Consider the following 27,930-nt stretch of genomic DNA (forward strand, 5'->3'; position numbering starts at 1 on the left):
CGAGTTTTCACAACTAAGTTGGTGCTAATAATGAAACATTTTAGGGGAGGCTACAGTGGGAATAGATCCTGTAATTCTGCCGAGCAAGGAAACTATATTTGAGCTAAGGGTATAACCCAAAAGGACAAAACGAGTGTTCGAAGTTTGAGTTTTCGAAGGCCAAGTGTTTCGAAGGCCATATGTTTCTATACCAATACGGCCGGGATCGTCTCGAGAGATCGATAGAAATCGAAGGTGGAGTTTGATATATATATATATATATATATAAAATATATATATATATATTAAAACAGTGTCTATGAACTACAGCATGTCTATGAACTACATTCTGCATATATATTAAAACAGTGTTTGACTACATTCTGCACCCTAGAACTCAAGTGCAGGCGCGTTTGACCCTCATTCAAGTTTTTTTAAATACATTTTCCAGGGGAGCATATCTCGACCCTCTTATGAACTTTGTTTGTCATAATTAGATCGCCTTTCAAATAGGAGTGGGGGGGAGGGAAGGAGGGCAACCCATACCCTGATCATTCCAGCTCCAACGTTGCGGACATACACACACAGACACACACACACACACACACACACACACACACACACACACACCACCCCGCTTCGGAAGCCTGTGATGTTGGAATACTTCTATGTTTCAAACCAGCAGACGAGCAATGGTATATTTGTGTTAACTTTGGATGTTTGATCACGTGGCATAAACAACACAGATGGTAGTGATTCCAGGTGTACCCCTGTTTTAACTGATTTGTCTCCATAACACAGACATGTGAAATCGGTGCATAGGGTTTAGCAGTTGTGTAGGGTGTTTTTAATGTGCATTTCTTCCTTTTCAGCTTGCTGTAACAATGTCTGCAACGGTAAAACCTTACGAAAATGAAAACCGACTAACACTGAAGGAGCTGAATACTTTAACAAATAACAAGGTAAGTATTATGCACCAAAATGCTGTCTAACGCTGGTCTGACTAACTGACAAATAACAGTCAGGTTTACAAAAAGAAAACCACTAAAGAAATAGCAGTACGTTTAACACACTGTTAGAACTGAACGAGCTGGCGGTTATAAAGAAATAGCAGTACGTTTAACACACTGTTAGAACTGGACGAGCTGGTTGTTATAAAGAAATAGCAGTACGTTTAACACACTGTTAGAACTGGACGACCTGGCTGTTATAAAGAAATAGCAGTACGTTTAACACACTGTTAGAACTGGACGAGCTGGTTGTTATAAAGAAATAGCAGTACGTTTAACACACTGTTAGAACTACACGAGCTGGCTGTTATAAAGAAATAGCAGTACGTATAACACACTGGTTAGAACTGGACGAGCTGGCTGTTATAAAGAAATAGCAGTACGTTTAATACACTGTTAGAACTGGACGAGCTGGCTGTTATAAAGAAATAGCAGTACGTTTAACACACTGTTAGAACTGGACGAGCTGGCTGTTATAAAGAAATAGCAGTACGTATAACACACTGGTTAGAACTGGACGAGCTGGCTGTTATAAAGAAATAGCAGTACGTTTAACACACTGGTTAGAACTGGACGAGCTGGCTGTTATAAAGAAATGGCAGTACGTTTAACACACTGGTTAGAACTGGACGAGCTTGCTGGTATAAAGAAATGGCAGTACGTTTAACACACTGGTTAGAACTGGACTGGCTGTTATAAAAAATAGCAGTACGTTTAGTTACTGGTTAGAACTGACGAGCTGGCTGTTATAAAGAAATAGCAGTACGTTTAACACACTGGTTAGAACTGAACGAGCTGGCTGTTATAAAGAAATGGCAGTACGTTTAACACACTGGTTAGAACTGAACGAGCTGGCTGTTATAAAGAAATGGCAGTACGTTTAACACACTGGTTAGAACTGGACGAGCTGGCTGTTATAAAGAAATGGCAGTACGTTTAACACACTGTTAGAACTGAACGAGCTGGCTGTTATAAAGAAATAGCAGTACGTTTAACACACTGTTAGAACTGGACGAGCTGGCTGTTATAAAGAAATAGCAGTACGTTTAACACACTGTTAGAACTGGACGAGCTGGCTGTTATAAAGAAATAGCAGTACGTTTAACACACTGGTTAGAACTGGACGAGCTGGCTGTTATAAAGAAATAGCAGTACGTTTAACACACTGTTAGAACTACACGAGCTGGCTGTTATAAAGAAATAGCAGTACGTTTAACACACTGTTAGAACTGGACGAGCTGGCTGTTATAAAGAAATAGCAGTACGTTTAACACACTGTTAGAACTGAACGAGCTGGCTGTTATAAAGAAATAGCAGTACGTTTAACACACTGTTAGAACTGGACGAGCTGGCTGCTATAAAGAAATAGCAGTACGTTTAACACACTGGTTAGAACTACACGAGCTGGCTGTTATAAACAAATAGCAGTACGTTTAACACACTGGTTAGAACTGGACGAGCTGGCTGTTATAAAGAAATGGCAGTACGTTTAACACACTGTTAGAACTGGAAGAGCTGGCTGTTATAAAGAAATAGCAGTACGTTTAACACACTGTTAGAACTGGACGAGCTGGCTGTTATAAAGAAATAGCAGTACGTTTAACACACTGGTTAGAACTGAACGAGCTGGCTGTTATAAAGAAATAGCAGTACGTTTAACACACTGGTTAGAACTGGATGAGCTGGCTGTTATAAAGAAATAGCAGTACGTTTAACACACTGGTTAGAACTGGATGAGCTGGCTGTTATAAAGAAATAGCAGTACGTTTAACACACTGCACACTGGTTAGAACTGAACGAGCTGGCTGTTATAAAGAAATAGCAGTACGTTTAACACACTGGTTAGAACTGGACGAGCTGGCTGTTATAAAGAAATGGCAGTACGTTTAACACGCTGGTTAGAACTGAACGAGCTGGCTGTTATAAAGAAATGGCAGTACGTTTAACACGCTGGTTAGAACTGAACGAGCTGGCTGTTATAAAGAAATGGCAGTACGTTTAACACGCTGGTTAGAACTGAACGAGCTGGCTGTTATAAAGAAATGGCAGTACGTTTAACACGCTGGTTAGAACTGAACGAGCTGGCTGTTATAAAGAAATGGCAGTACGTTTAACACACTGTTAGAACTGAACGAGCTGGCTGTTATAAAGAAATAGCAGTACGTTTAACACACTGGTTAGAACTGAACGAGCTGGCTGTTATAAAGAAATAGCAGTACGTTTAACACACTGGTTAGAACTGGACGAGCTGGCTGTTATAAAGAAATAGCAGTACGTTTAACACACTGGTTAGAACTGAACGAGCTGGCTGTTATAAAGAAATAGCAGTACGTTTAACACACTGTTAGAACTGGACGAGCTGGCTGTTATCAAAGAAATAGCAGTACGTTTAACACAATGGTTAGAACTGGATGAGCTGGCTGTTATAAAAAATAGCAGTACGTTTAACACACTGGTTAGAACTGAACGAGCTGGCTGTTATAAAGAAATAGCAGTACGTTTAACACACTGTTAGAACTGGACGAGCTGGCTGTTATAAAGAAATAGCAGTACGTTTAACACACTGTTAGAACTGGACGAGCTGGCTGTTATAAAGAAATAGCAGTACGTTTAACACACTGTTAGAACTGGACGAGCTGGCTGTTATAAAGAAATAGCAGTACGTTTAACACACTGTTAGAACTGGACGAGCTGGCTGTTATAAAGAAATAGCAGTACGTTTAACACACTGTTAGAACTGGACGAGCTGGCTGTTATAAAGAAATAGCAGTACGTTTAACACACTGTTAGAACTGGATGAGCTGGCTGTTATAAAGAAATAGCAGTACGTTTAACACACTGTTAGAACTGGACGAGCTGGCTGTTATAAAGAAATAGCAGTACGTTTAACACACTGGTTAGAACTGGACGAGCTGGCTGTTATAAAGAAATAGCAGTACGTTTAACACACTGTTAGAACTGGACGAGCTGGCTGTTATAAAGAAATAGCAGTACGTTTAACACACTGGTTAGAACTGGACGAGCTGGCTGTTATAAAGAAATAGCAGTACGTTTAACACACTGGTTAGAACTGAACGAGTTGGCTGTTATAAAGAAATAACTCTGTTTTACTACGCAACAGTTAGAACTGGGCGAGCTGGCTGTTATAAAGAAACAGCAGTACGTTTAACACACTGGTTAGAACTGGATGAGTTTGCTATTTTCATAGTGTAACATTTACAACTATATTCAAATGTAATTTATATAGTTAGGTGCATGTATGATTGAATTAAATTATTAATTGTTATTGTGTCACCTGCCAATTATGCAATAACTTAGTCTGTAGTTATTTCGGGGATAGCAATCAGACCAATGAATGTGAAACTAAATTACAGCAATTAAGAACACTATGGATTTTAATTGTTGACCCCAGCTGAAACCAATCTGCCAACAAACGTACCTATGTATTATTATGTCAGAATCGGCAGCAGTCAGCAAATTACACTTGATCATTTGACAAAATAATGGGTATGTGCCGACTAATGGCACAATTTTAAAAAAGAGGTCTTAGCCTAAGTATGTTGCCTAGGACAACACTATTGACAAGAAATAAATTCGCAAATCACATTAACGACTCAATGGGTAGGTGTAAGACCACTAAACCCTCTTTTCTCCTACTAACCACTAACAACTAACCCACTGTCCTGGAGAGACAGCCCATATAGCTGAGGTATGTGCCTAGGACAGCGTGCTTGAACCTTAATTGGATATAAGCACGAAAATAAGTTGAAATTAAATATAAACAAACAACATAATACCCCGAATCAGCCTTCAGTAAACCTGTTTTTGTCAATAATTTTGGTTTGGATTCATGTAACGAAATAATGTTTCGGGAATAACAACATTTTGTATGTACAATTTGTAAAATAAAACATTTTTAATTTCCACACAGTGTTAAACTGGGTGCCAATTCTGTATTTGTAAATTCGGTTCTTTAAAAAATACTATATGATGTATACTTGATGTTTCTTTCTGGGGTTCTGTTTCTCTCTAGATCGACTGGTTAGCCATGGCAAAGTACATGTTTTCCGGCTACGCTGTTACTGCGAATACCAAGGTGGTAGTTCACAACAAGAAATACCTCCAGGCCATGATCATGCATATGAAGGGTCTCCTTGACTCTAACAATCACAGGTAAGCACTATTCTATTTATAGCATTCCACGTGCACTGAAACGCACAGACTTAAAGGTGCAGACCCTAGTTTCAACCCGTGACAATAGAGACTAAGTTTGGTCGGTTTGTGAATCTGTAACACATTTTGATAAAGTCACAGCAGAGTGAAACCAGAGTCTGTAACGCTGAAACGTGGAAATATCCTTAGAACGTAGATTAGAGCCCGTCTCCATAACCGTTACTTCTCAGAGCTATGTGCGATTTACAAACTATACATATATATATATATATATATATATATATATATATATATATATAACCCTCAAATATATATATATATATACATATATATACATATATATAACACCTCATATATATATATATATATATACATATATACATATATATATATATATATATATATATATACACATACATATACATACACATATACATATATATATAGATATTCACATCATACACATACACATGCACGGGATCGACCGCGTAGATTGTAGGCCCCATACATATGGTTGAGTTAAGAGAGCTTCCTTTTTATGGAAGCTTCGATAGCTCAGAGCGTATTGTGGTTAGTCTGCCAATTTGCGGGCGAATCGGTGCCACAGGTTCGAGTCCCAACAACGGTATGGGACAATTTGTGAGGCCAGAAAGGATTTAATTATCCCCTGCGCCAGTGCGTTAATATCTATGTATGTAATAGTCATCGACATACATACATATATAGATATTCATACATCAATATATATATATATATATATATATATATATATATATATATATATATATATATATATATATATATATATATAATGCATTTAGTGGTATTAGAAACACCAGGGTGACCAGAAACATTTCGGAATATACGGAAATGGATAATCTAAACAATATAATGTAAGTATGCCTAATGTCTGATTTCAAAAACGGGTCTGACAGTGGAAAAGCCGACATAGTGTTTGAAAGAAAGGGTGTGTTACTATAAACAGAACTAACGGCTATTTCAGTTCCTTTGTCATATACTGAACTTCACTGAAAAGGCACCACCCTATTTTCACTTGTTATTGCTCTACAATTTGAGGGTTATTTTTCGCCATCCAGAAAACACACTATCATACAACATGAGTTCAATGTATTATCATATAAGATTAGTTCAATATATTATTGTATAAGATTAGTTCAATGTATTATCATACAAGATGAGTTCAGTGTATTATTGTATAAGATTAGTTCAATGTATTATTATACAAGATCAGTTCAATGTATTATTATACAAGATTAGTTCAATGTATTATTATACAAGATCAGTTCAGTGTATTGTTGTATAAGATTAGTTCAATGTATTATTATACAAGATCAGTTCAATGTATTATTCTACAAGATTAGTTCAATGTATTATTATACAATATCAGTTCAATCTATTATCATATAAGATCAGTTCAATGTATTATTATACAAGGTCAGCTCAATGTATTATTATACAAGATCAGTTCAATGTATTATTATACAAGATCAGTTCAATGTATTATTATGCAAGATCAGTTCAATGTATTATTATACAAGATCAGTTCAATCTATTATCATATAAGATCAGTTCAATCTATTATTATGCAAGATCAGTTCAATCTATTATTATACAAGATCAGTTCAATGTATTATTATACAAGATCAGTTCAATGTATTATTATACAAGATTATTCAATGTATTATTATACAAGATCAGTTCAATCTATTATTATACAAGGTCAGTTCAATCTATTATTATACAAGATCAGTTCAATCTATTATCATATAAGATCAGTTCAATGTATTATTATACAACATCAGTTCAATCTATTATTATGCAAGATCAGTTCAATGTATTATTATACAAGATCAGTTCAATCTATTATTATACAAGATCAGTTCAATGTATTATTATGCAAGATCAGTTCAATGTATTATTATACAAGATCAGTTCAATGTATCATTATTTCTATAAATCTGACTGGTGCATTTTCAGTAGAGTTCAGTGTATGTTTCCTTACAACGCAAACACATCAAACAAGGTAAACATTATCCAGACCTACACGAGCTGGCTGTCATGAAGAAATAACTCTGTTTTAGGCACCAGTTAGAGCTACACGAGCTGGCTGTCCTAAAGAAAAAACTCTGTTGTATGCACCAGTTAGAGCTGCACGAGCTGGCTGTCATAAAGAAATAACTCTGTTTTAGGCACCAGTTAGAACTGCACGAGCTGGCTGTCGTAAAGAAATAACTCTGTTGTATGCACCAGTTAGAGCTGCACGAGCTGGCTGTCTTAACGAAATAACTCTGTTGTATGCACCAGTTAGAACTGTACGAGCTGGCTGTCCTAAAGAAATAACTCTGTTTTAGGCACCAGTTAGAGCTGCACGAGCTGGCTGTCCTAAAAAAATAACTCTGTTGTATGCACCAGTTAGAGCTGCACGAGCTGGCTGTCATAAAGAAATAACTCTGTTTTAGGCACAGTTAGAACTGCACGAGCTGGCTGTCATAAAGAAATAACTCTGTTGTATGCACCAGTTAGAGCTGCACGAGCTGGCTGTCTTAACGAAATAACTCTGTTGTATGCACCAGTTAGACCTACACGAGCTGGCTGTCATAAAGAAATAACTCTGTTTTAGGCACCAGTTAGACCTACACGAGCTGGCTGTCATAAAGAAATAACTCTATTTTAGGCACCAGTTAGACCTAAAACTGGCTGTTAATAAGAAATAACTGTTTTAGGCACCAATACGCGAATCTGGATAACAACATCTCGTACGCTCATGCGAAAATTAGAATGGCCATTTCACCTGAGCAGGATAAAGCCGATATCTTAAGACAGTAATCAGTTATTTTATTTATTCTGCAATCCCCTTAAAACAAAATATGAGTGAAATGAACCGTTTTCCAGAGTGGTATGTCCACTAGCGTTAAATGTCATGTTGCCTATAGTCCACTCGCGTTAAATGTCGTGTTGCCTATAGTCCACTCGCGTTAAATGTCGTGTCGCCTATAGTATCCATACACCAACACACTTTTTTAATTACAGATTATCTGCAAAACGGTTGTAAAAAATCAAAACAATCAATTGAAAATATAAGAATAAGTAGCTTTGAACAATGTAGCATTTCTTTGCTGATCATAACTAGTGTAAACGTAGTTCTGTCCTAAAAACCTATAATTTGGGTCAGTGACCGAAAATACAGAAACGTATCTAGTCATCGTATCTTGCCAATACACTTAGTGACTGCAGGGTAAACCATGAATATGGCGATACACCTGAATGAAGATGAAGACAGATTGCATCAACACTCGAGTTTATTAAAGGGACAGACCCTAGTTTTTAAACACTAGGCAATATTTTTCACTATTAGAGCCGTTTTTGATACTTCAACTCAGACATTACTGAGATTTTATTGTTTAGATTATCCAGTTCAGTACATCCGAAGTGTTTCTGGCAATCCTAATGTTTCTAATACCATAAAATGCATTTTTCATATTTTAAAAAAACGCACGTGCGTCTCAGAAGTAATAGTTATGGAGAGGAGCTCTAATCTAATTTTTAAAGGGTATTTCCCCGTTTTAGTGTCACAGACTCTTGTTTCACTGTAATGTAACTTTATCCAAATGTGTTATGCACACTTAGTGTCACAGACTCTTGTTTCACTGTAATGTAACTTTATCCAAGTGTGTTATCCACACTTAGTGTCACAGACTCTTGTTTCACTGTAATGTAACTTTATCCAAGTGTGTTATCCACACTTAGTGTCACAGACTCTTGTTTCACTGTAATGTAACTTTATCCAAGAGTGTTATCCACACTTAGTGTCACAGACTCTTGTTTCACTGTAATGTAACTTTATCCAAATGTGTGATCCACACTTAGTGTAACAGACTCTTGTTTCACTGTAATGTAACTTTATCCAAATGTGTTATCCACACTTGGTGTCACAGACTCTTGTTTCACTGTAACGTAACTTTATCCAAATGTGTTATCCACACTTGGTGTCACAGACTCTTGTTTCACTATAACGTAACTTTATCCAAATGTGTTATCCACACTTGGTGTCACAGACTCTTGTTTCACTATAATGTAACTTTATCCAAATGTGTTATCCACACTTAGTGTCCCTTTTCACAGGCTGAAACTAGGGTCTGTGACTTCAACTTGTGTCTGTTTTCTTGCATTGCTACATGATGCTGAGATGATGCTGAGATGGAGCTGAGATGATGTTATGTTATAGGGATTAACGTGCACACTCAGAGCAAGCTGTCGTGGGCACAGGTGCTGGTCTCGGCCGGCTCCTTCGTCCAGGACAGGAAAGGTTTGGGTGGGTGGATAATGGACCGCATGCACCGACAGATGCAAGAGAGCACCAGCAGCCCGACATTGGTGATCGGTAGCAGGCGGAGGGTAACTTTCGTTAAGTCAGGTCAGGTCAGAGTGTTCAACGTGCACATTCAGAACAAACTGTTGTAGCGCACGCCTGTCCTGGGCACAGGTGCCGGCCTCGGTCGGCTCCTCGTCCACGACTACTTTAATTAGCGATAAGCAGTCTTTTATATGTGCAGTTTTCCGGAGTCTGTATATTCAATGTGTTCTGCTCGTTCTAATGTTTAAAGTAATCCAAACTCGGTTTAAACTCTCAGTAATGTCGCACGTTCGAAAACATATATTAGGAAAACAAAAGACGTTTAAGCAACAAGAAACATTAGGGCGATCAGAAACACGTTGGATTTCGAGACACTGATGTTCGAAACAAGAAAATGTGTTTAAAGTGTAAGTTAAGTCGTTAAAAAGGAAGCAAACTCAGGAGAGTCTCTAGTTTATACCCTCTTAGTGGGCAAGTTATTTTGTCTAAACATAATCAGTGTGAATTACAGACAAAACAGTGTGTCTGTTAATATGTTTTAATGAAATACGACTTTTGACTCATCTGTATTGTAAACCGACTTGAGTGAATGGATGTCTACTGAATGAAGCAATGATTGAAGAAAACATGTGCATGCTGGGGCGGGATTCAGCTCAGTCGGTAGACTCGAACTCCGTTGGCGGACTCATGTGTTTCTCCGTCCCAATCAGTACCCCTTGTATGTGCTATCCTCTCTGTGGACAGTGCATATAACAAATTCCTTTGCTATTAATGGAAAACGTATTGCGGATTTCCTCTAAATACTATATGTGTCCAGGCGCGTGTGCAGGGGTGGGTTTTGGGGAGTAGAACCCATCCTTCCCCACCACCTGAAGCAAATGTTGTTGTGGGGGTTTTTGTTGTTGTTTGTTTGGTTTGTTTGGGGTTTTTTTTTTTTTTTTTTTTTTTTTTTGTGGGTTTTTTGGGGGGGTCTCTCAATACATTGTGCGGGGGAACATATCCTGCTAAAATCCCTACACACGCGCCTGGTGTCAAAAATACAACATTTTACAAAATGAATGGATCGGTCTATTATAGTGTATAAAGAAATTTTAACATTTAACATTTAAGACGTGTGTATGTTACAGAGTGCTGCATAACTATTTGCTGTGGCGAGCCATGGAGACGTACGTGCAGGATCTGTCGTGGGAGTACGTGCACGCTAACCGCGAGATCTACGTCGACATCCACGGCCAGCCCAACTTCCTCGGCAAGAAACTCTACTGCTACGTGAGAATCATAACGCAGATGCCGGACGCCATCGGGGCCCTGTTTGTGGCCAACCATTTCGCTGATAAAAACAAAGATAAGGTATGTACATGGCGTCTAATACACCACATACCGTTCACTTCTAGTTTCTGTTTATTTGTATATGGTTATATATTCCTTATGGTTCAAGCACGCTGTCCTGAGCACACACTCCCCGTTGAATATACCATCACTCTAAGGTAGATGATATTGTTAAAGGGATTATCCCGAGTTTTTAGCCCTAGCAAAACTTTCGTTTGTTTTCCCAGACAGAATAAACACAAATAGGAGGGCAGGCTCATTTTTGAGCTGAATTAAACGAAAATGCCAGAATCTGGAAAACAATATATATACACATTAGCATTCCTGTCAAACGAATCACTGTACGCATTTTTACATGGATTACAACTAATATTGTGGGAAGAATGATGGAAATACATGACGAAAATGTTTGAGGCAAGCTCATTTTTCTCGAATATCTGTATATGTTGTGCTTGAACTTGAGTCTTTGCCCCCGCCTCGTACGCGTATGTGAACACACATGTTGTCGTTTCCTAAAACATGTTTTAAATATAAAGCAGTATACCGTTATGGATAAATACCTTTTTAAAACATGTTTTAAACATAAAGCAGTATACCGTTACGGATAAATACCTTTGGCGGAATTATTTCAAGTTTCCTGTTTTTCTTTTTAAAACATGTTTTAAATATAAAGCAGTATACCGTTATGGATAAATACCTTTTTAAAACATGTTTTAAACATAAAGCAGTATACCGTTACGGATAAATACCTTTGGCGGAATTATTTCAAGTTTCCTGTTTTTCTTTTTAAAACATGTTTTAAATATAAAGCAGTATACCGTTATGGATAAATACCTTTTTAAAACATGTTTTAAATATAAAGCAGTATACCGTTACGAATAAATACCTTTGGCGGAATTATTTCAAGTTTCGTTTGGTGGCTGTCCAGGCTAGGTGTTGTTTCTAACACCCCGGTATCCAGGCCAGATATTGTTTGTAACAGACTTACGTGACAAGTATCTATTGTTTTAACTGTACTATATTGGGTTATTTACTTTGTCTTTTAGGTACTTTCAGCGAATAGTCTCTCTCATAACTCAGTATAGAGTGGCTCATTATAATTTTATAATTTATATTGCTTGTATTTATATGCTAAATTTTATTCTGTTGTAATGAGGAGAGTCTTTAATAAATTGTCTGTCTGTCTGTCTGTCTGTATTCACTGTACAACAAATACACGACATCAGTGATCGAAAAACTGCCGTCCCGACTAGTTTTCGTGCCGGTCAACATCACCACTGGGCTGGGAGATTGTTTTTACTGGATGTCCCGTCGGACCGACAATTATTTCACATTTATATATTCACACATTAATTTGAGTCAGGCAGGACTGTTATCCAGTTTCGACCCCTGGACATGCATCTGACTTCATACTAGATCAAGCATAAAATAAAGAACAAAGTCATGATACGAATTTAAAATATCATTCCTTAACAAAGGGTGGGTTTAGGGGGGTGGAGGAGTTACTACAGACTAGTTTGAGCTGGCACATGCACAAGAAATTAACTGATGTTCTATAAATTTAATGTGTGTTTTGTTTTCCTGACAATAGGTGAAAGACATTACTAAAGCTATTAAAGATGAAGTTTTGCAACTTCTCGATAAAACTTCCTGGATGGATGGGCCTACCCGCATAAAAGCCCGGACAAAAGTGAGATTTGTTTCTATTTTTTGTAAAATATTTTCATATTTGTTTATAAAGTACGTTTTCCTCCCTTCGTGGCCATTGGGTTCATACACGTCTGTCATAATATTATTATTTTTTTATAGCAGACCGGGCATTTTGTGAAATATCACGTTGTGGTAAATAATGTAATAACTATGCATATTACATATACATTACGTAGGTATGGACACTCCAACGGGTACTGTAGTTGTATCAAAAGCAGTTAGGTGTTGTGCACGTTAATAATGCTATTTTTTTTATTGTTTGTTTGTTTGTTTGTTTTATATTTGTTTGCTTTTTGTTTTTTTAATTACAGCTTATGAATACGAAGTATAATATTGGATACCCAGAGTTGTACAAGCACCAACAAAACGTGGATAGACTATATCAAGGTGTAGGTTTTGCTTTACATTATAACCTCAAAGCGAACGAGATTTGTATGTTTCATATTTTTCTTAGTATTCTCATTTTGCTTTTACGAAACGCACTCTGTTAAAGTCTCAAATATGCCATTCGATAGTTTATACGCATATATCACGTCCATGCATCCGTGGCTACATCTGTACCAAAATAAAATACTTGTTGGATGAAACGTGTACAATTATGGGTTCTTCGGTACGTAATTCAGTGTATCTTCTCTCTCTCTCTCTCTCTCTCTCTCTCTCTCTCTCTCTCTCTCTCTCTCTCTCTCTCTCTCTCTCTCTCTCTCTCTCTCTCGTGACTAGTTGTTCATGATGAAACAGGCCTGTAGAAACCAGGGGAGTATGCATGTTTCAGATGTATCGTCAATCCAAAAGTTTTTATCATAAATGTTTTAAAATGTATCGTCAATGTAGAAGTCTAATTGTGAGTGTTGTGAGATGTATCGTCAATATAGTCTTCTTATTGTGAGTGCTGAGATGTATCGCCAATCTAGACGTCTTATTGTGAGTGTTGTGATGTATCGTCAATCTAGACGTCTTATTGTGAGTGTCGTCAGATGTATCGTTAGTCTAGACGTCTTATTTTGAGTGTTGTGAGATATATAGTCAATATAGACGTCTTATTGTGAGTGTTGTCAGATGTATCGTCAATCTAGACGTCTTATTGTGAGTGTTGTGAGATGCATCGTCAATCTAGACGTCTTATTGTGAGTTTGTGAGATGTATCGTCAATCTAGACGTCTTATTTTGAGTGTTGAGATGTATCTTATCGTGAGTCTTTTGAGATGTATTGTTAAATGTTATTGTGGTAGAAATGTTTCCTGATTATTTGAGTTATCAGCGCTGAAGTAAACAAACTCTGGCGTAATAAGAAATAACAATCCTTATACCTTCTTCAGCTTCAAGTTACGAAAGGCGACTATTTTGGAAATGCGTTGAGCTATGTGAAGTACCAGCGCAGTCTGTGGACGAAGGAGCTGCTGAACGGTGAGAATCTCGACAAGTGGTACTACCGGACATTCGACACGGCCCTGGCTGCCGTCTTCTACCTCAACCAGGTCGTCCTGCCCGCCGGCCTCCTCCAGTTCCCGATCTACGACTTCCGTCTGCCTCATTACATGACGTTCGGGTCAATGGGAACATTCATTGGACGCTTTCTTCTGCATCTAGTGGACGAGAAAGGTGAATAAATTTTATTATTATTATTATATAGCATTTTCGTTAAATACTTTAAAGGACCGTTCATAATGAGCAAAATTTTATTAAACATACCAAATTTTCAATTTGATTCAGAGACATAGCTTACTTTTAATATGGCGTGCGTTGCAACAAACGATGTAAAAGAAAAAAAACCTATACCGATGAGCTTAGTCAACATTTACCGTACGTACTACAAACCAATGGTAGATTACCGTACCACTTTCTTTTCACACAGCCCATAAGTATTTTGTTTTTCTAAGATTAAAAAAAAAAATCTTCTTTATTCCTTCGGGTGTTATTTTTGCCCCCAATGTTTTAAAATGTCCTTTTCTCTTCCCCTTGACTGCAACTCTGTGAACTATTCAGTTTGTTAACTGTCTCTACGGTAATGTCGCAGGCGGTCGTGAGGGGACGTCCAACAGTAGAAGGGGTTTAAAGGTTGCATTGTACCAAATAAGAAAGTTCCATGTCAAAGTTCAAATATATACGGAGTGAAAACAACTGCGGCTCTGGTTGGTAGTAATCTGTGACATTGATTGTTTGTGAAAATACTGTTATCCATTGTCAATAAATTAATACATTTGTATTTGTTACGCGATTGGTTTGCAGTATACACCAAATGTTTAAACCTGTGCAGGGTACCCCCAACTATGAAATGAGGGTTGCTAATGAAAACATTAATTAAATCTTTTAAACGTACCGTATGTGACCACCGTGATAGTATTGCCATAAAATCTATTTATTCTAGTACACAATCCAGAGTATATTACTGCACCCCCACCCCGTTTTTTAATGTTGAAATAGGCCAACAAGTTCACCTATTGCTTGAGTGTCAATCGAATTGAATTGGAGCTCGGCTATATGAACCACGGCTGTAACAGCCGAGGACTGCGTATATAAACTTAATGCAAAATGGTTACGATTATTATTTAATACCGTTGCCATAGAAATGAATCAACATTCGGCCATACAGTATTAAAATAACTATCATTATGTTAAACACCAGTAATTTAAAATGTACTAAGGCCTCAAACTTTCGTTTCATATAATCTAAAAAAAAATTCACCCATAAAATAAATAATATGGTGGTATATTTAGGACAAACACATTTTTTCTTACTTTTAAAGATACTGAACTCGAAATCTCGAAATCTGGATTTGTTTTGTTGAGTGCTTAACTTATTATTTTGAAATGTCGGCATATTATCTCAAGATTTCAACTTATAATGTCAAGCTCTCGACCTGTTATCATGACTATATGTTACTGAAGGTACGTTCACATTGACAAGAGATAAGTATAGCATTCGACAATATAATCGGAGAGCTCAAGATAATAGGTTCAGCCATCAACATCAATATAATAAGTCGAGATCTCAACATAAGGCCACTTTCCATTAACGTGATCTGCGCACGGAAATGTGCATTTTCTACATTTTCGTAATTTGACGTCATCAAAGCACTCTTAAGCCACAAGTAAATATCGATCGGCCTTTTTTTTCTGCGCATGCTGAATGCACACCCGTCTTATTATCTCGACCTCTCGACTTCTTATCTTGAGCGCATTATTAATTATCTCAAGCATTCGACATATTACCTCAACTGCTCAACTTATTAACTTCAGTGCTTGACTTATTATCTCCAGTGCTCGACTAATTATCTCGAGCTCTCGACTTATGCATCAGTACTGTACAGCTAAAAAGAGAATTGCAAAAGACATACATGTTGACGAGAGTTAATATGTTGAGCGCTTGACATAATACATAGATAATTTAAACTACATGTTTCTTTTATATGCACACTCTCACAGACGGGAAAACAAATACCACGGCCTTTGACCAGTTGTGGTGCACTGGTTGGAACGAGGAAAATACCCCAATAAGTTGAATGGATCCACCAAGGTGGTCCGATCCTGCGACACAAGCACCTCGGGCGAGCACTCAACCGACTGAGTTAAACTCCGTCCACGCCGAGTCAAACAGAGAATTGCAAAAGTTAAAGACATACTTGATGATGAGAGTTAAAATGTTGAGCGCTCGACATAATAAATCAATAGTTCGAGATATTTTTCCAGTAGCAGCAAGGGATCTTTTATATGCACTTTGATAGGCTTTTGATATACCAGTCATGGAACACTGACTGGTGATGGGAAAAAACATTACGAAAATTATCCACAGAGGAGATTCGTTCCTGTAACCATAGAACCCTTAAGTCGAAATCAAGAGAATATGGTAGATCAGTAGAGCTTATTTTAATCACATTGACGTTCTGCATTTTATATGATATATTGCAAACAGTTATTTACTTTTCATGCATTGGCTATATACCAGTGTGTAAAATGTTTTGGTTTTGGTTTTAATTTTTAGAGGATGTTAAAATGTGGTTTTGGTTTCAACCCCACCTCCTTTAAAAAAAAAAAAAAAAAAAAAAAAAAAAAAGGATTATAACAACAAAGGATCCGAAAAAGCTTAATTTGTGTTTTGGAAAATTCTCTTTATTTATTTGCGTCATCAGGAAATCACTGGAGCAACAAAAACCTTTACTTGGGTATCGATAAGACGTGGTGGACTGATCAGACGACCGATAACTACGCTAAAGTCAAGAAGTGTTTCGTCAATACATACAATGAAACGCAGACGGTTAACAAATTAAGCGACCAGACGCCTTTCGAAGTAAGTATCTACTCTTAAAACACAACGTTTTAATTTGGCTACACTACTGATAACAGGTATCTACCCTTAAAAAAACGGTTTAACATAGCTACATTACTGATAACACATGTATCTACCCTTAAAACAACGGTTTAACATAGCTACATTACTGATAACACATGTATCTACCTTTAAAACAACTACGTTTTAACATAGCTACACTACTGATAACACATGCATTTACCCTTAAACAACGTTTTAACATAGCTACACTACTGATAACACAGGTATCTGCCCTTAAACAACGTTTTAACATAGCTACACTACTGATAACATAAGTATTTACGTTTCTAACATAGCTATACTACTGGAGGAGGGAGGTTCCCACATAGTCTACAGTTATCCTACTGTTAAAAAATAAATTTTCCCTAGTTACAACCAAGTTTTGTAATTAACAATAAACCATTATTGTTATGAAAGGCACTTAACCTTGATACATGACCGCTTTAACGTATAGTAATTACATGTGTCTTTGCACTCAGTACCAGCACGTTTTTAACACAACAAAATCAACACAACTTGATCTGAACTCAAATCAAATAAAATGATACCTGAGCAAATAGCTACTACTGCATGTACAGTACATAGAGAATACTAAACGAGTTCCCATGTGAGACCGTTTATATTGCAACGAGTGGTTTTTCAATTGTACATCATTTGTTTATAAAAAGTAGTGCCACCCCCTATGATTTTTATCAGGATGCAGTCCTGGATGTACGTTTAAAAACACACGACTTGTAATATAAACGGTCACACACGGGAACGAGTGTAGTATTTTATTTATTACACTGTACATCAATGAAAAAAAATCGTACAGAATGCACAGACTAAAGACCGGGGTAATGACGTCACTTTTACCAAATGACACTTATTTGGTGACTTCATTTAGCTATTTATCAACGAAACTTTGCATTCCTATGCTACACATCTATCAATGAAGTTTATACAAACAATATTATAAACATATTCATGGCTAAACAATTTCTAATTAAAATATATATTTGTTCAATTATGCTGCTAAAATTAAACAAGAATTTTTCCGATTTAAAAATGTGAATTGAAAGAACCGTGCCCATACTTTGCATGAAGATCTCTGCGGGGTTGTAATGTGTCACACAGTCTATCACCTGGTCAGAGGTCATGGCCGCGGAGTTCTAGTGTCACACAGTCGATCACCTGGTCAGAGGTCATGGCCGCGGAGTTCTAGTGTCACACAGTCGATCACCTGGTCAGAGGTCATGGTCGCAGGGTTGTAGTGTCACACAGTCGATCACCTGATCAGAGGTCATGGCCGCGGAGTTGTACTGTGTCACACAGTCGATCACCTGGTCAGAGGTCATGGCAGCGGAGTTGTACTGTGTCACACAGTCGATCACCTGGTCAGAGGTCATGGCCGCGGGGTTGTACTGTGTCACACAGTCGATCACCTGGTCAGAGGTCATGGTCGCGGGGTTGTACTGTGTCACACAGTCCATCACCTGGTCAGAGGTCATGGCCGCGGGGTTGTACTGTGTCACACAGTCGATCACCTGGTCAGAGGTCATGGGCGCGGAGTTGTACTGTGTCACACAGTCGATCACCTGGTCAGAGGTCATGGCCGCGGAGTTGTACTGTGTCACACAGTCGATCACCTGGTCAAAGGTCATGACCTTTCAAAAGGTATATTCCACAATGTGAAGAGATGATAACTATCACATGGGTATCTCTTCCACCGAGGTGTAATAAATATACAGAACTTCACATGATATTATGTTGTTTTCGCTTCCTATTTATTGCACGAGTTTAGTTTGCGCAAGAATATACGCTGTCTCGTGGTATGTTCTTGCTCAAAATAAAATAGTGCAATAAATAGGAAGCGAAAACAACTTATGTGAAGTTCTGTATTTATTACATACCTTCTTTTATTTTTATTTTTTTAATTTAACCCCATAACAAGACCTACACTTTCATGGATTTACTTAGCGTTAAGAATCATACTCTTCGGCAATCTTGTGTAACGTTACAAATGTTTAAAAAACAAAAAATCAACAGCAACAAAATAAAAACTAACAAAGAAAAAACAAACAACGAAGGATCTTCTATGTGCACTTCCCCACTGTCAGGGCAGTACATATTATAGCATTTGATGTACGGTTCCTGTTGTAGAGTGAGGCGAAAGAAACTCAGCTAGTTATTTACCTCATAGCTACATTCTGTTCAAAACTGCAGACGGGTGCTGCTGTATATTGCTTAACTTACGCATCCTCCTTGATTCATTTCAGAAACCTATAAATTCTACTGTGTACGCTTTTGAAGGGCTGGCCACAACGTCAGGAGTGAGAGCATCATATGCGGTAAGTGAGACTAAAATATGATGATAATGATGTTTAGATTATCCACTTCCATACGTGCCTGTGTTTCTGGACACTCTATTGAACTTGTAACTTTACAGAGCTGCGCTGCAGGTTTGTACAGTAACTGGCCAAAACTAGAGTCTGTGACTTTAATAACAGTTAGGTTTCATCAGTACATTTTATACATTTTAAAAGAAAGTAGAAATAGATAAAATTTAATGGGCTCCTGATCATTGTAAGTTTTCTCGCAGCCTTTCTTTGCTAATGCCTTGTCTCTATCCACATCCAGTTCTATCCACATGCGTACGGGCTCCCATTTGCAGGAGCGTCGGAAGCAATTAAAAGTTGGTACGGCCATGGAAGCAACGTACATGATGAGATATATACTATCCGAGCGACACAGGAAGAAAAAAAAACGTTCCAAGCCCAAAAAGTGGTACGCCCCTGATTTGGTGGTGGTTGGGGGGGGGGGGGGGGCACGGCTGTGAATTTATCATGACTCCTTCACCCAATCTGGCACGCTCATAGTTCTATCCTCGTCGTGTTGTGTTCATGATAACGCCGACCCATTACTGTGTTGACGATTCATTACCATACGCGTACGGGCTCACAATTTTGCAGGGGCGGCAGGTTGGCTTTTGCCTGATTTAAACGAAAATGCCCGAATCTGCATCACAATATTGATTCATATTAGCATTACTACCAAACATCTGTATTGGATTGCAAACGAATCACTACACATTTTTACATGGATTACAACTAATTTGGAGGGTAGAATGATAAAAATACACGGTAAAAAGGTCTCGGGTAGGCATATTTTGCCCGAATTTGATGTTTTGCTCCTGTCTCGTACGCTTATGTTCATTACTGAACACACGAAACAGGATATAATTTTTCTAAAATTTCCACACGTACCTCCCTGTCGTCAGATACGTTATGGAAGTTATTTCTTTGACCTTTCAGGCATATCAGATGTGGACGAAAACCCACAAAGAGTTATCTGCACCTAATAACCTTAACCTCTCGAACAAGCAGATGTTTTTTCTAGCGTTTGCACAGGTAAACCTACATATTTGTACTCGATATTACTGCCTCGCCAGTTTTAAGCAAAACCTATTTGGTAATTTTATTTATTTAATTCACATAATTAATATCTATATTTATCGTGTGCTGTAATGTTTTAATGACTAGCTATCTAATATGCCCTGTAATGTTTTAATGACTAGCTGTCTAATGTGCCCTGTAATGTTTTATTGACTAGCTGTCTAATGTGCCCTGTAATGTTTTATTGACTAGCTGTCTAATGTGCCCTGTAATGTTTTATTGACTAGCTGTCTAATGTGCCCTGTAATGTTTTAATGACTAGCTGTCTAATGTGCCCTGTAATGTTTTATTGACTAGCCGCCTAACGTGTTGTAACTTTTTATTGACTAGCTATCTAATGTGCCCTGTAATGTTTTATTGACTAGCTGTCTAATGTGCCCTGTAATGTTTTATTGACTAGCTGTCTAATGTGCCCTGTAATGTTTTATTGACTAGCTGTCTAATGTGCCCTGTAATGTTTTAATGACTAGCTGTCTAATGTGCCCTGTAATGTTTTATTGACTAGCTGTCTAATGTGCCCTGTAATGTTTTAATGACTAGCTGTCTAATGTGCCCTGTAATGTTTTATTGACTAGCCGCCTAACGTGTTGTAACTTTTTATTGACTAGCTATCTAATGTGCCCTGTAATGTTTTATTGACTAGCTATCTAATGTGCCCTGTAATGTTTTATTGACTAGCTGTCTAATGTGCCCTGTAATGTTTTATTGACTAGCTGTCTAATGTGCCCTGTAATGTTTTAATGACTAGCTGTCTAATGTGCCCTGTAATGTTTTATTGACTAGCTGTCTAATGTGCCCTGTAATGTTTTATTGACTAGCTGTCTAATGTGCCCTGTAATGTTTTATTGACTAGCTGTCTAATGTGCCCTGTAATGTTTTAACTAGCTGTCTAATTGACTAGTTTTATTGACTAGCTCTAATGTGCCCTGTAATGTTTTATTGACTAGCTATCTAATGTGCCCTGTAATGTTTTATTGACTAGCTGTCTAATGTGCCCTGTAATGTTTTATTGACTAGCTGTCTAATGTGCCCTGTAATGTTTTAATGACTAGCTGTCTAATGTGCCCTGTAATGTTTTATTGACTAGCTGTCTAATGTGCCCTGTAATGTTTTATTGACTAGCCGCCTAACGTGTTGTAACTTTTTTATTGACTAGCTGTCCAATGTGTCCTGTAATGTTTTATTGACTAGCTATTTACTGTGCTGTAATGTTTTATTGACTAGCTATCTAATGTGTGCTGTAATATTTTATTGATTAGCTGTCTAATGTGTGTTGTAATGTTTTATTGACTAGCTGTCCAATGTGTGCTGTAATGTTTTATTGACTAACTATTTAATATGTCCTGTAATGTTTCATTGCCTACCTGACTGACGTTTATTGATTAGCTATCTAATGTGCTGTAATGTTTTATTGACTATCTATCTAATGTGCTGTAATGTTTTATTGACTAGCTATCTAATGTGTGCTGTAATGTTTTCTTGATTAGCTATCTAATGTGCCCCAATATGTTTTAGTGATTAGCTGTCTAATGTGTCTTGTGATGCTTTATTGGCTAGCTATCTAATGTATGCAGTAATGTTTTATTGATTATATATCCAATGTGGCATATAATGTTTTATTGACTAGATATCTAATGTGCATTGTAATGTTTTATTGGCTAGCTGTATAATGCCCCAGTAATGTTTTCTTGACTAGCTGTATAATGTGCCCTGTAATGTTTTCTTGACTAGCTGTATAATGTGCCCTGTAATGTTTTATTGACTAGCTGTATAATTTCCCAGTATTGTTTTCTTGACTAGCTGTACAATGTGCCATGTAATGTTTTATTGATTAGCTGTATAATGTGCCCTGTAATGTTTTATTGACTAGCTGTCTAATGTACCCTGTAATGTTTTATTGACTAGCTGTCTAATGTGCCCTGTAATGTTTTAATGACTAGCTGTCTAATGTGCCCTGTAATGTTTTATTGACTAGCCGCCTAACGTGTTGTAACTTTTTATTGACTAGCTATCTAATGTGCCCTGTAATGTTTTATTGACTAGCTGTCTAATGTGCCCTGTAATGTTTTATTGACTAGCTGTCTAATGTGCCCTGTAATGTTTTAATGACTAGCTGTCTAATGTGCCCTGTAATGTTTTATTGACTAGTCGCCTAACGTGTTGTAACTTTTTATTGACTAGCTATCTAATGTGCCCTGTAATGTTTTATTGACTAGCTATCTAATGTGCCCTGTAATGTTTTATTGACTAGCTGTCTAATGTGCCCTGTAATGTTTTATTGACTAGCTATCTAATGTGCCCTGTAATGTTTTAATGACTAGCTGTATAATTTCCCAGTATTGTTTTCTTGACTAGCTGTACAATGTGCCATGTAATGTTTTATTGATTAGCTGTATAATGTGCCCTGTAATGTTTTATTGACTAGCTGTCTAATGTGCCCTGTAATGTTTTATTGACTAGCTGTCTAATGTGCCCTGTAATGTTTTAATGACTAGCTGTCTAATGTGCCCTGTAATGTTTTATTGACTAGCCGCCTAACGTGTTGTAACTTTTTATTGACTAGCTATCTAATGTGCCCTGTAATGTTTTATTGACTAGCTGTCTAATGTGCCCTGTAATGTTTTATTGACTAGCTGTCTAATGTGCCCTGTAATGTTTTATTGACTAGCTGTCTAATGTGCCCTGTAATGTTTTATTGACTAGCTGTCTAATGTGCCCTGTAATGTTTTATTGACTAGCCGCCTAACGTGTTGTAATTTTTATTGACTAGCTATCTAATGTGCCCTGTAATGTTTTATTGACTAGCTGTCTAATGTGCCCTGTAATGTTTTATTGACTAGCTGTCTAATGTGCCCTGTAATGTTTTATTGACTAGCTGTCTAATGTGCCCTGTAATGTTTTATTGACTAGCCGCCTAACGTGTTGTAACTTTTTATTGACTAGCTATCTAATGTGCCCTGTAATGTTTTATTGACTAGCTATCTAATGTGCCCTGTAATGTTTTATTGACTAGCTGTCTAATGTGCCCTGTAATGTTTTATTGACTAGCTGTCTAATGTGCCCTGTAATGTTTTATTGACTAGCTGTCTAATGTGCCCTGTAATGTTTTATTGACTAGCTGTCTAATGTGCCCTGTAATGTTTTATTGACTAGCCGCCTAACGTGTTGTAACTTTTTATTGACTAGCTATCTAATGTGCCCTGTAATGTTTTATTGACTAGCTATCTAATGTGCCCTGTAATGTTTTATTGACTAGCTGTCTAATGTGCCCTGTAATGTTTTATTGACTAGCTGTCTAATGTGCCCTGTAATGTTTTAATGACTAGCTGTCTAATGTGCCCTGTAATGTTTTATTGACTAGCTGTCTAATGTGCCCTATAATGTTTTATTGACTAGCCGCCTAACGTGTTGTAACTTTTTATTGACTAGCTGTCTAATGTGCCCTGTAATGTTTTATTGACTAGCCGCCTAACGTGTTGTAACTTTTTTATTGACTAGCTGTCCAATGTGCCCTGTAATGTTTTATTGACTAGCTATTTACTGTGCTGTAATGTTTTATTGACTAGCTATCTAATGTGTGCTGTAATATTTTATTGATTAGCTGTCTAATGTGTGCTGTAATGTTTTATTGACTAGCTGTCCAATGTGTGCTGTAATGTTTTATTGACTAACTATTTAATATGTCCTGTAATGTTTCATTGCCTACCTGACTGACGTTTATTGATTAGCTATCTAATGTGCTGTAATGTTTTATTGACTATCTATCTAATGTGCTGTAATGTTTTCTTGACTAGCTATATAATGTGTGCTGTAATGTTTTCTTGATTAGCTATCTAATGTGCCCTGTACAATGTGCCATGTTTTAGTGATTAGCTGTATAATGTGTCTTGTGATGCTTTATTGACTAGCTATACAATGTGCAGTAATGTTTTATTGATTATATATCCAATGTGGCATATAATGTTTTATTGACTAGCTGTATAATGTGCATTGTAATGTTTTATTGGCTAGCTGTATAATGCCCCAGTAATGTTTTCTTGACTAGCTGTATAATGTGCCCTGTAATGTTTTATTGACTAGCTGTATAATGTGCCCTGTAATGTTTTATTGACTAGCTGTATAATGTCCCAGTATTGTGTTCTTGACTAGTTGTATAATGTGCCCAGTAATGTTTTATTGACTAGCTGTATAATTTCCCAGTATTGTTTTCTTGACTAGCTGTACAATGTGCCATGTAATGTTTTATTGACTAGCTGTATAATGTGCCATGCAATGTTTTATTGACTAGCTGTATAATGTGCCATGTAATGTTTTATTGATTAGCTGTATAATGTGCCATGCAATGTTTTATTGACTAGCTGTATAATGTGCCATGTAATGTTTTATTGATTAGCTGTATAATGTGCCATGCAATGTTTTATTGACTAGCTGTATAATGTGCCATGTAATGTTTCATTGACTAGCTGTACAATGTGCCATGCAATGTTTTATTGACTAGCTGTATAATGTGCCATGTAATGTTTTATTGACTAGCTGTATAATGTGCCATGTAATGTTTTATTGATTAGCTGTATAATGTGCCATGCAATGTTTTATTGACTAGCTGTATAATGTGCCATGTAATGTTTCATTGACTAGCTGTATAATGTGCTATGTAATGTTTTATTGACTAGCTGTATAATGTGCCCTGTGATATTTTTCTTGTCTAATGTGTAATGTTTTGCAGACTTGGTGCACAAATAGAGGTCAGAAAAAGCTGTACAATCTCATACGGGAAGCGACACCTACAGAAGAAATCAAGTAAGATTTTGATTTTTAAATTTAAAGGTGCAATCTCAAAAATACAAAATGACCAAAAATATATATTTTTTTTTTTTTGTGAAATGTTAAAATTATATAAAGAAAAAAAAAAAAAACTTTTATTTACTATTATTTTAAAAATGTATATTATTGCAAAATTGAACAAGGGTGACCGACAGGTTTACATGTGACGTCACAGTTTAAATTTGAGTTGTATCACCATGCTGACAAACAACTGGCCGACATTGTAATATGTAATTAATTTTTTTAAATGTACTTTATATTTTCCTTAAACGATCCTCAAGGACACCAATGTTAACCCCGAGTAGCAACGCATTACAATGCCGATATTCTTAGCCTAATAATCACAGATTGTATATGGGATCGATCATCGTGTAGCTATTTATCACAGGCGTGTACAAACAGTAAAATGTGACACTTGTACCTTTTAGAATGCACCTTTAAGGGCTAAAATTGTTAATCAATTATTTTCATTATACATTTAATAAATTGCTGGACGGAGTTTGTTTTCTTTAACGACACCACTAGAGCACATTGATTTATTAATTATCGGCTATTGGCTGTCAAACATTTTGTCATATATATATATATATATATATATATATATATATATATATATATATATATATATATATATATATATATATGTGTGTGTATGTGTGTGTGTGTGTGAGAGAGAGTGAGTGAGTGAGTGAGTGAGTGAGTGAGTGAGTGAGTGAGTGAGTGAGTGAGTGTGTGTGTGTGTGTGTGTATGTATGGAAAAAATTACAAAATATATATATACTTTTGTTTTCAGAGTGAATTACGCATTGAGGGATTTAAAAGAATTTTCAGACGCCTTCCAGTGTAAACCCAACTCAGCCATGAATCCATCTAAGAAATGTAAACTCTTTTAGACAAACGAGGTCTTCTGCTTGTAAATACATTTGTCAATAATAACACATTTCTTCACATTATCCGTTAATTGTCTTGATGTGACGTAGCGTTGTGTTATTCTTTGAAACAACATAATTATATGTGTATTACAAACATAAAGACAAGGTTTTGTTAATTGTTATTGAACATAAAATAAGTACGGTGTTCTATGTTAATTGATTTTAGAATAAAATAATTCCTGTTTTCTATGAAATAACAGTATGCCTAATTGTTAATCGATTTTAAATAAATGTTGTTGGGTAACAGTCAAAATGTTTTTACTAGAGTTGAAAATAGATTGTGTTCTGCTTTTGTATTAACCAGTTTGACAAGAACATTTATGCAATAATTATATGTATATTATTTGTCAGTTCTGTGTGGTAGTATAGTTTTTGAATACGTCTTGGAAAGTCTTGGAAAGTCAACAATACTGGTTACATATTGTCATTCGTGTTTTTGTTGGCTGTCATAAGACACGAGTAGTGTTTACTGTAACTGGATAATTATAGTGGTTGTTGTAGCCTATATTTGTAAATACCACACGATTTCATATTTTGTATTTAAACACGTTCCGGTGTAAAACGAAACATGTGCACGTCATATTTAAATAGTACATTATTTAAATCTAGCATTATTTCAAAACAGTTATATATATAATTTCAGAACTCTATATATTTAAAGTATTTACAAAAAAACCGCCTGTGCGTAATTGCGTATTGTTATATTATAATTTTAAAAAAGACAGATCAATTTATTGCAAGTTTTTTGTAAACTATTTGCTTCGGTGCTAATTTTAATTCGCAATGAATGTTCAAAGAAACAGAGACATGTTTATTACTATCTGCTGCTTATCATCTGATATCTGTTGGGGGGGGGGGGGGGGGGGTGGAGGGGGTGATATTGTTTTTAATCGCGGTGGGGGAGGATTGGTGGCGTATTTTGTTCGTTTTTGTTTTTGTTTTCAAGCAAGGTTGCACAGTTTGTAATGGTTGTATGCTTAACTCTAATTTCAGACATTTCGTATTCCGTTTTATATTCTACCGACAGTTTGTAGGTGTATACAGTGGGAGTATTACTCCAATTTGTAGGGGTTTCCTTTCTTTCTTCTATTTTACATCATGTGATACCATATTGGTAATTGTCCAATGGAAACATTCGTAACGAGACTATATAACCACTACATTACTGTGCGTGTAAATAGGAAAATATGGTACATGAGGACCACTGGAACGAACCTGTGTATAACGTGCCATATACTAAGCTTATCGGTGTAGGTGCTTGTAGAGAGGTTGGCTTTGAGAGTGCTACAGATCGCGATTTGACTGCATACTGTTACGAGCATATATAATATATACTGTATGATACTATATACTGTATGTTCACTGGCGTAGGAAGGTGCCAAAAAGTGGGGGGCACACTTTTATATTTACACACTTTTACACCATTATAAAGCAAATATAAAGCAAAATATCTCAAAAGTGGGGGCACATGCCCCTCCCCCCCCCCCTTCCTACGCTAGTGATGTTAATATATATTGTATGTTAATATATTTTGTATGGTAATATATACTGTATGTTAATATACTGTATGTTGTTGTACACATCTATGAGATGGTACTTTCTATTTTACTCAGTGCTTTTTTGTGCTAGTATGTATATTTATCGATATTTAAGCATTTATAGTTGCCATTATTGTCATAGATAACAGATCTGCAGATATAATAAACTACTGCTTTTTACAAAGGCCTATGTGTTTGGAGTTTTATTTCTTCACTTTGTACTCAGTGGATTATTTTGTTTCATTTTTACCATGGCGTAGCCAGGATTTAATGTTGGGTGACACCGACAGTGGAGAGGA

General features: G+C 36.6%; 1 protein-coding gene across 2 annotated transcripts in view; it reads left to right on the forward strand.

Moving 5' to 3' along the window:
• Positions 1-27,148, forward strand: part of LOC121380968 (endothelin-converting enzyme 1-like) — a 40,553-nt gene extending 13,405 nt beyond the window's left edge. For both annotated transcript variants that reach the window (XM_041510023.1, XM_041510024.1), the window contains 11 exons: positions 852-941; positions 5,023-5,162; positions 10,665-10,887; positions 12,458-12,556; positions 12,888-12,965; positions 13,893-14,175; positions 16,704-16,861; positions 19,162-19,233; positions 20,197-20,292; positions 25,064-25,137; positions 25,955-27,148. In XM_041510023.1, coding sequence (XP_041365957.1) covers positions 852-941; positions 5,023-5,162; positions 10,665-10,887; positions 12,458-12,556; positions 12,888-12,965; positions 13,893-14,175; positions 16,704-16,861; positions 19,162-19,233; positions 20,197-20,292; positions 25,064-25,137; positions 25,955-26,054 — 1,413 coding nt within the window. In that variant the 3' untranslated portion in view covers positions 26,055-27,148. The remainder of the gene's footprint in view (positions 1-851; positions 942-5,022; positions 5,163-10,664; positions 10,888-12,457; positions 12,557-12,887; positions 12,966-13,892; positions 14,176-16,703; positions 16,862-19,161; positions 19,234-20,196; positions 20,293-25,063; positions 25,138-25,954) is intronic.
• Positions 27,149-27,930: the final 782 nt, after the last annotated feature.

This window comes from Gigantopelta aegis, chromosome 9, assembly GCF_016097555.1.
Source record: "Gigantopelta aegis isolate Gae_Host chromosome 9, Gae_host_genome, whole genome shotgun sequence".
NCBI lineage: Eukaryota > Metazoa > Mollusca > Gastropoda > Neomphalida > Peltospiridae > Gigantopelta > Gigantopelta aegis.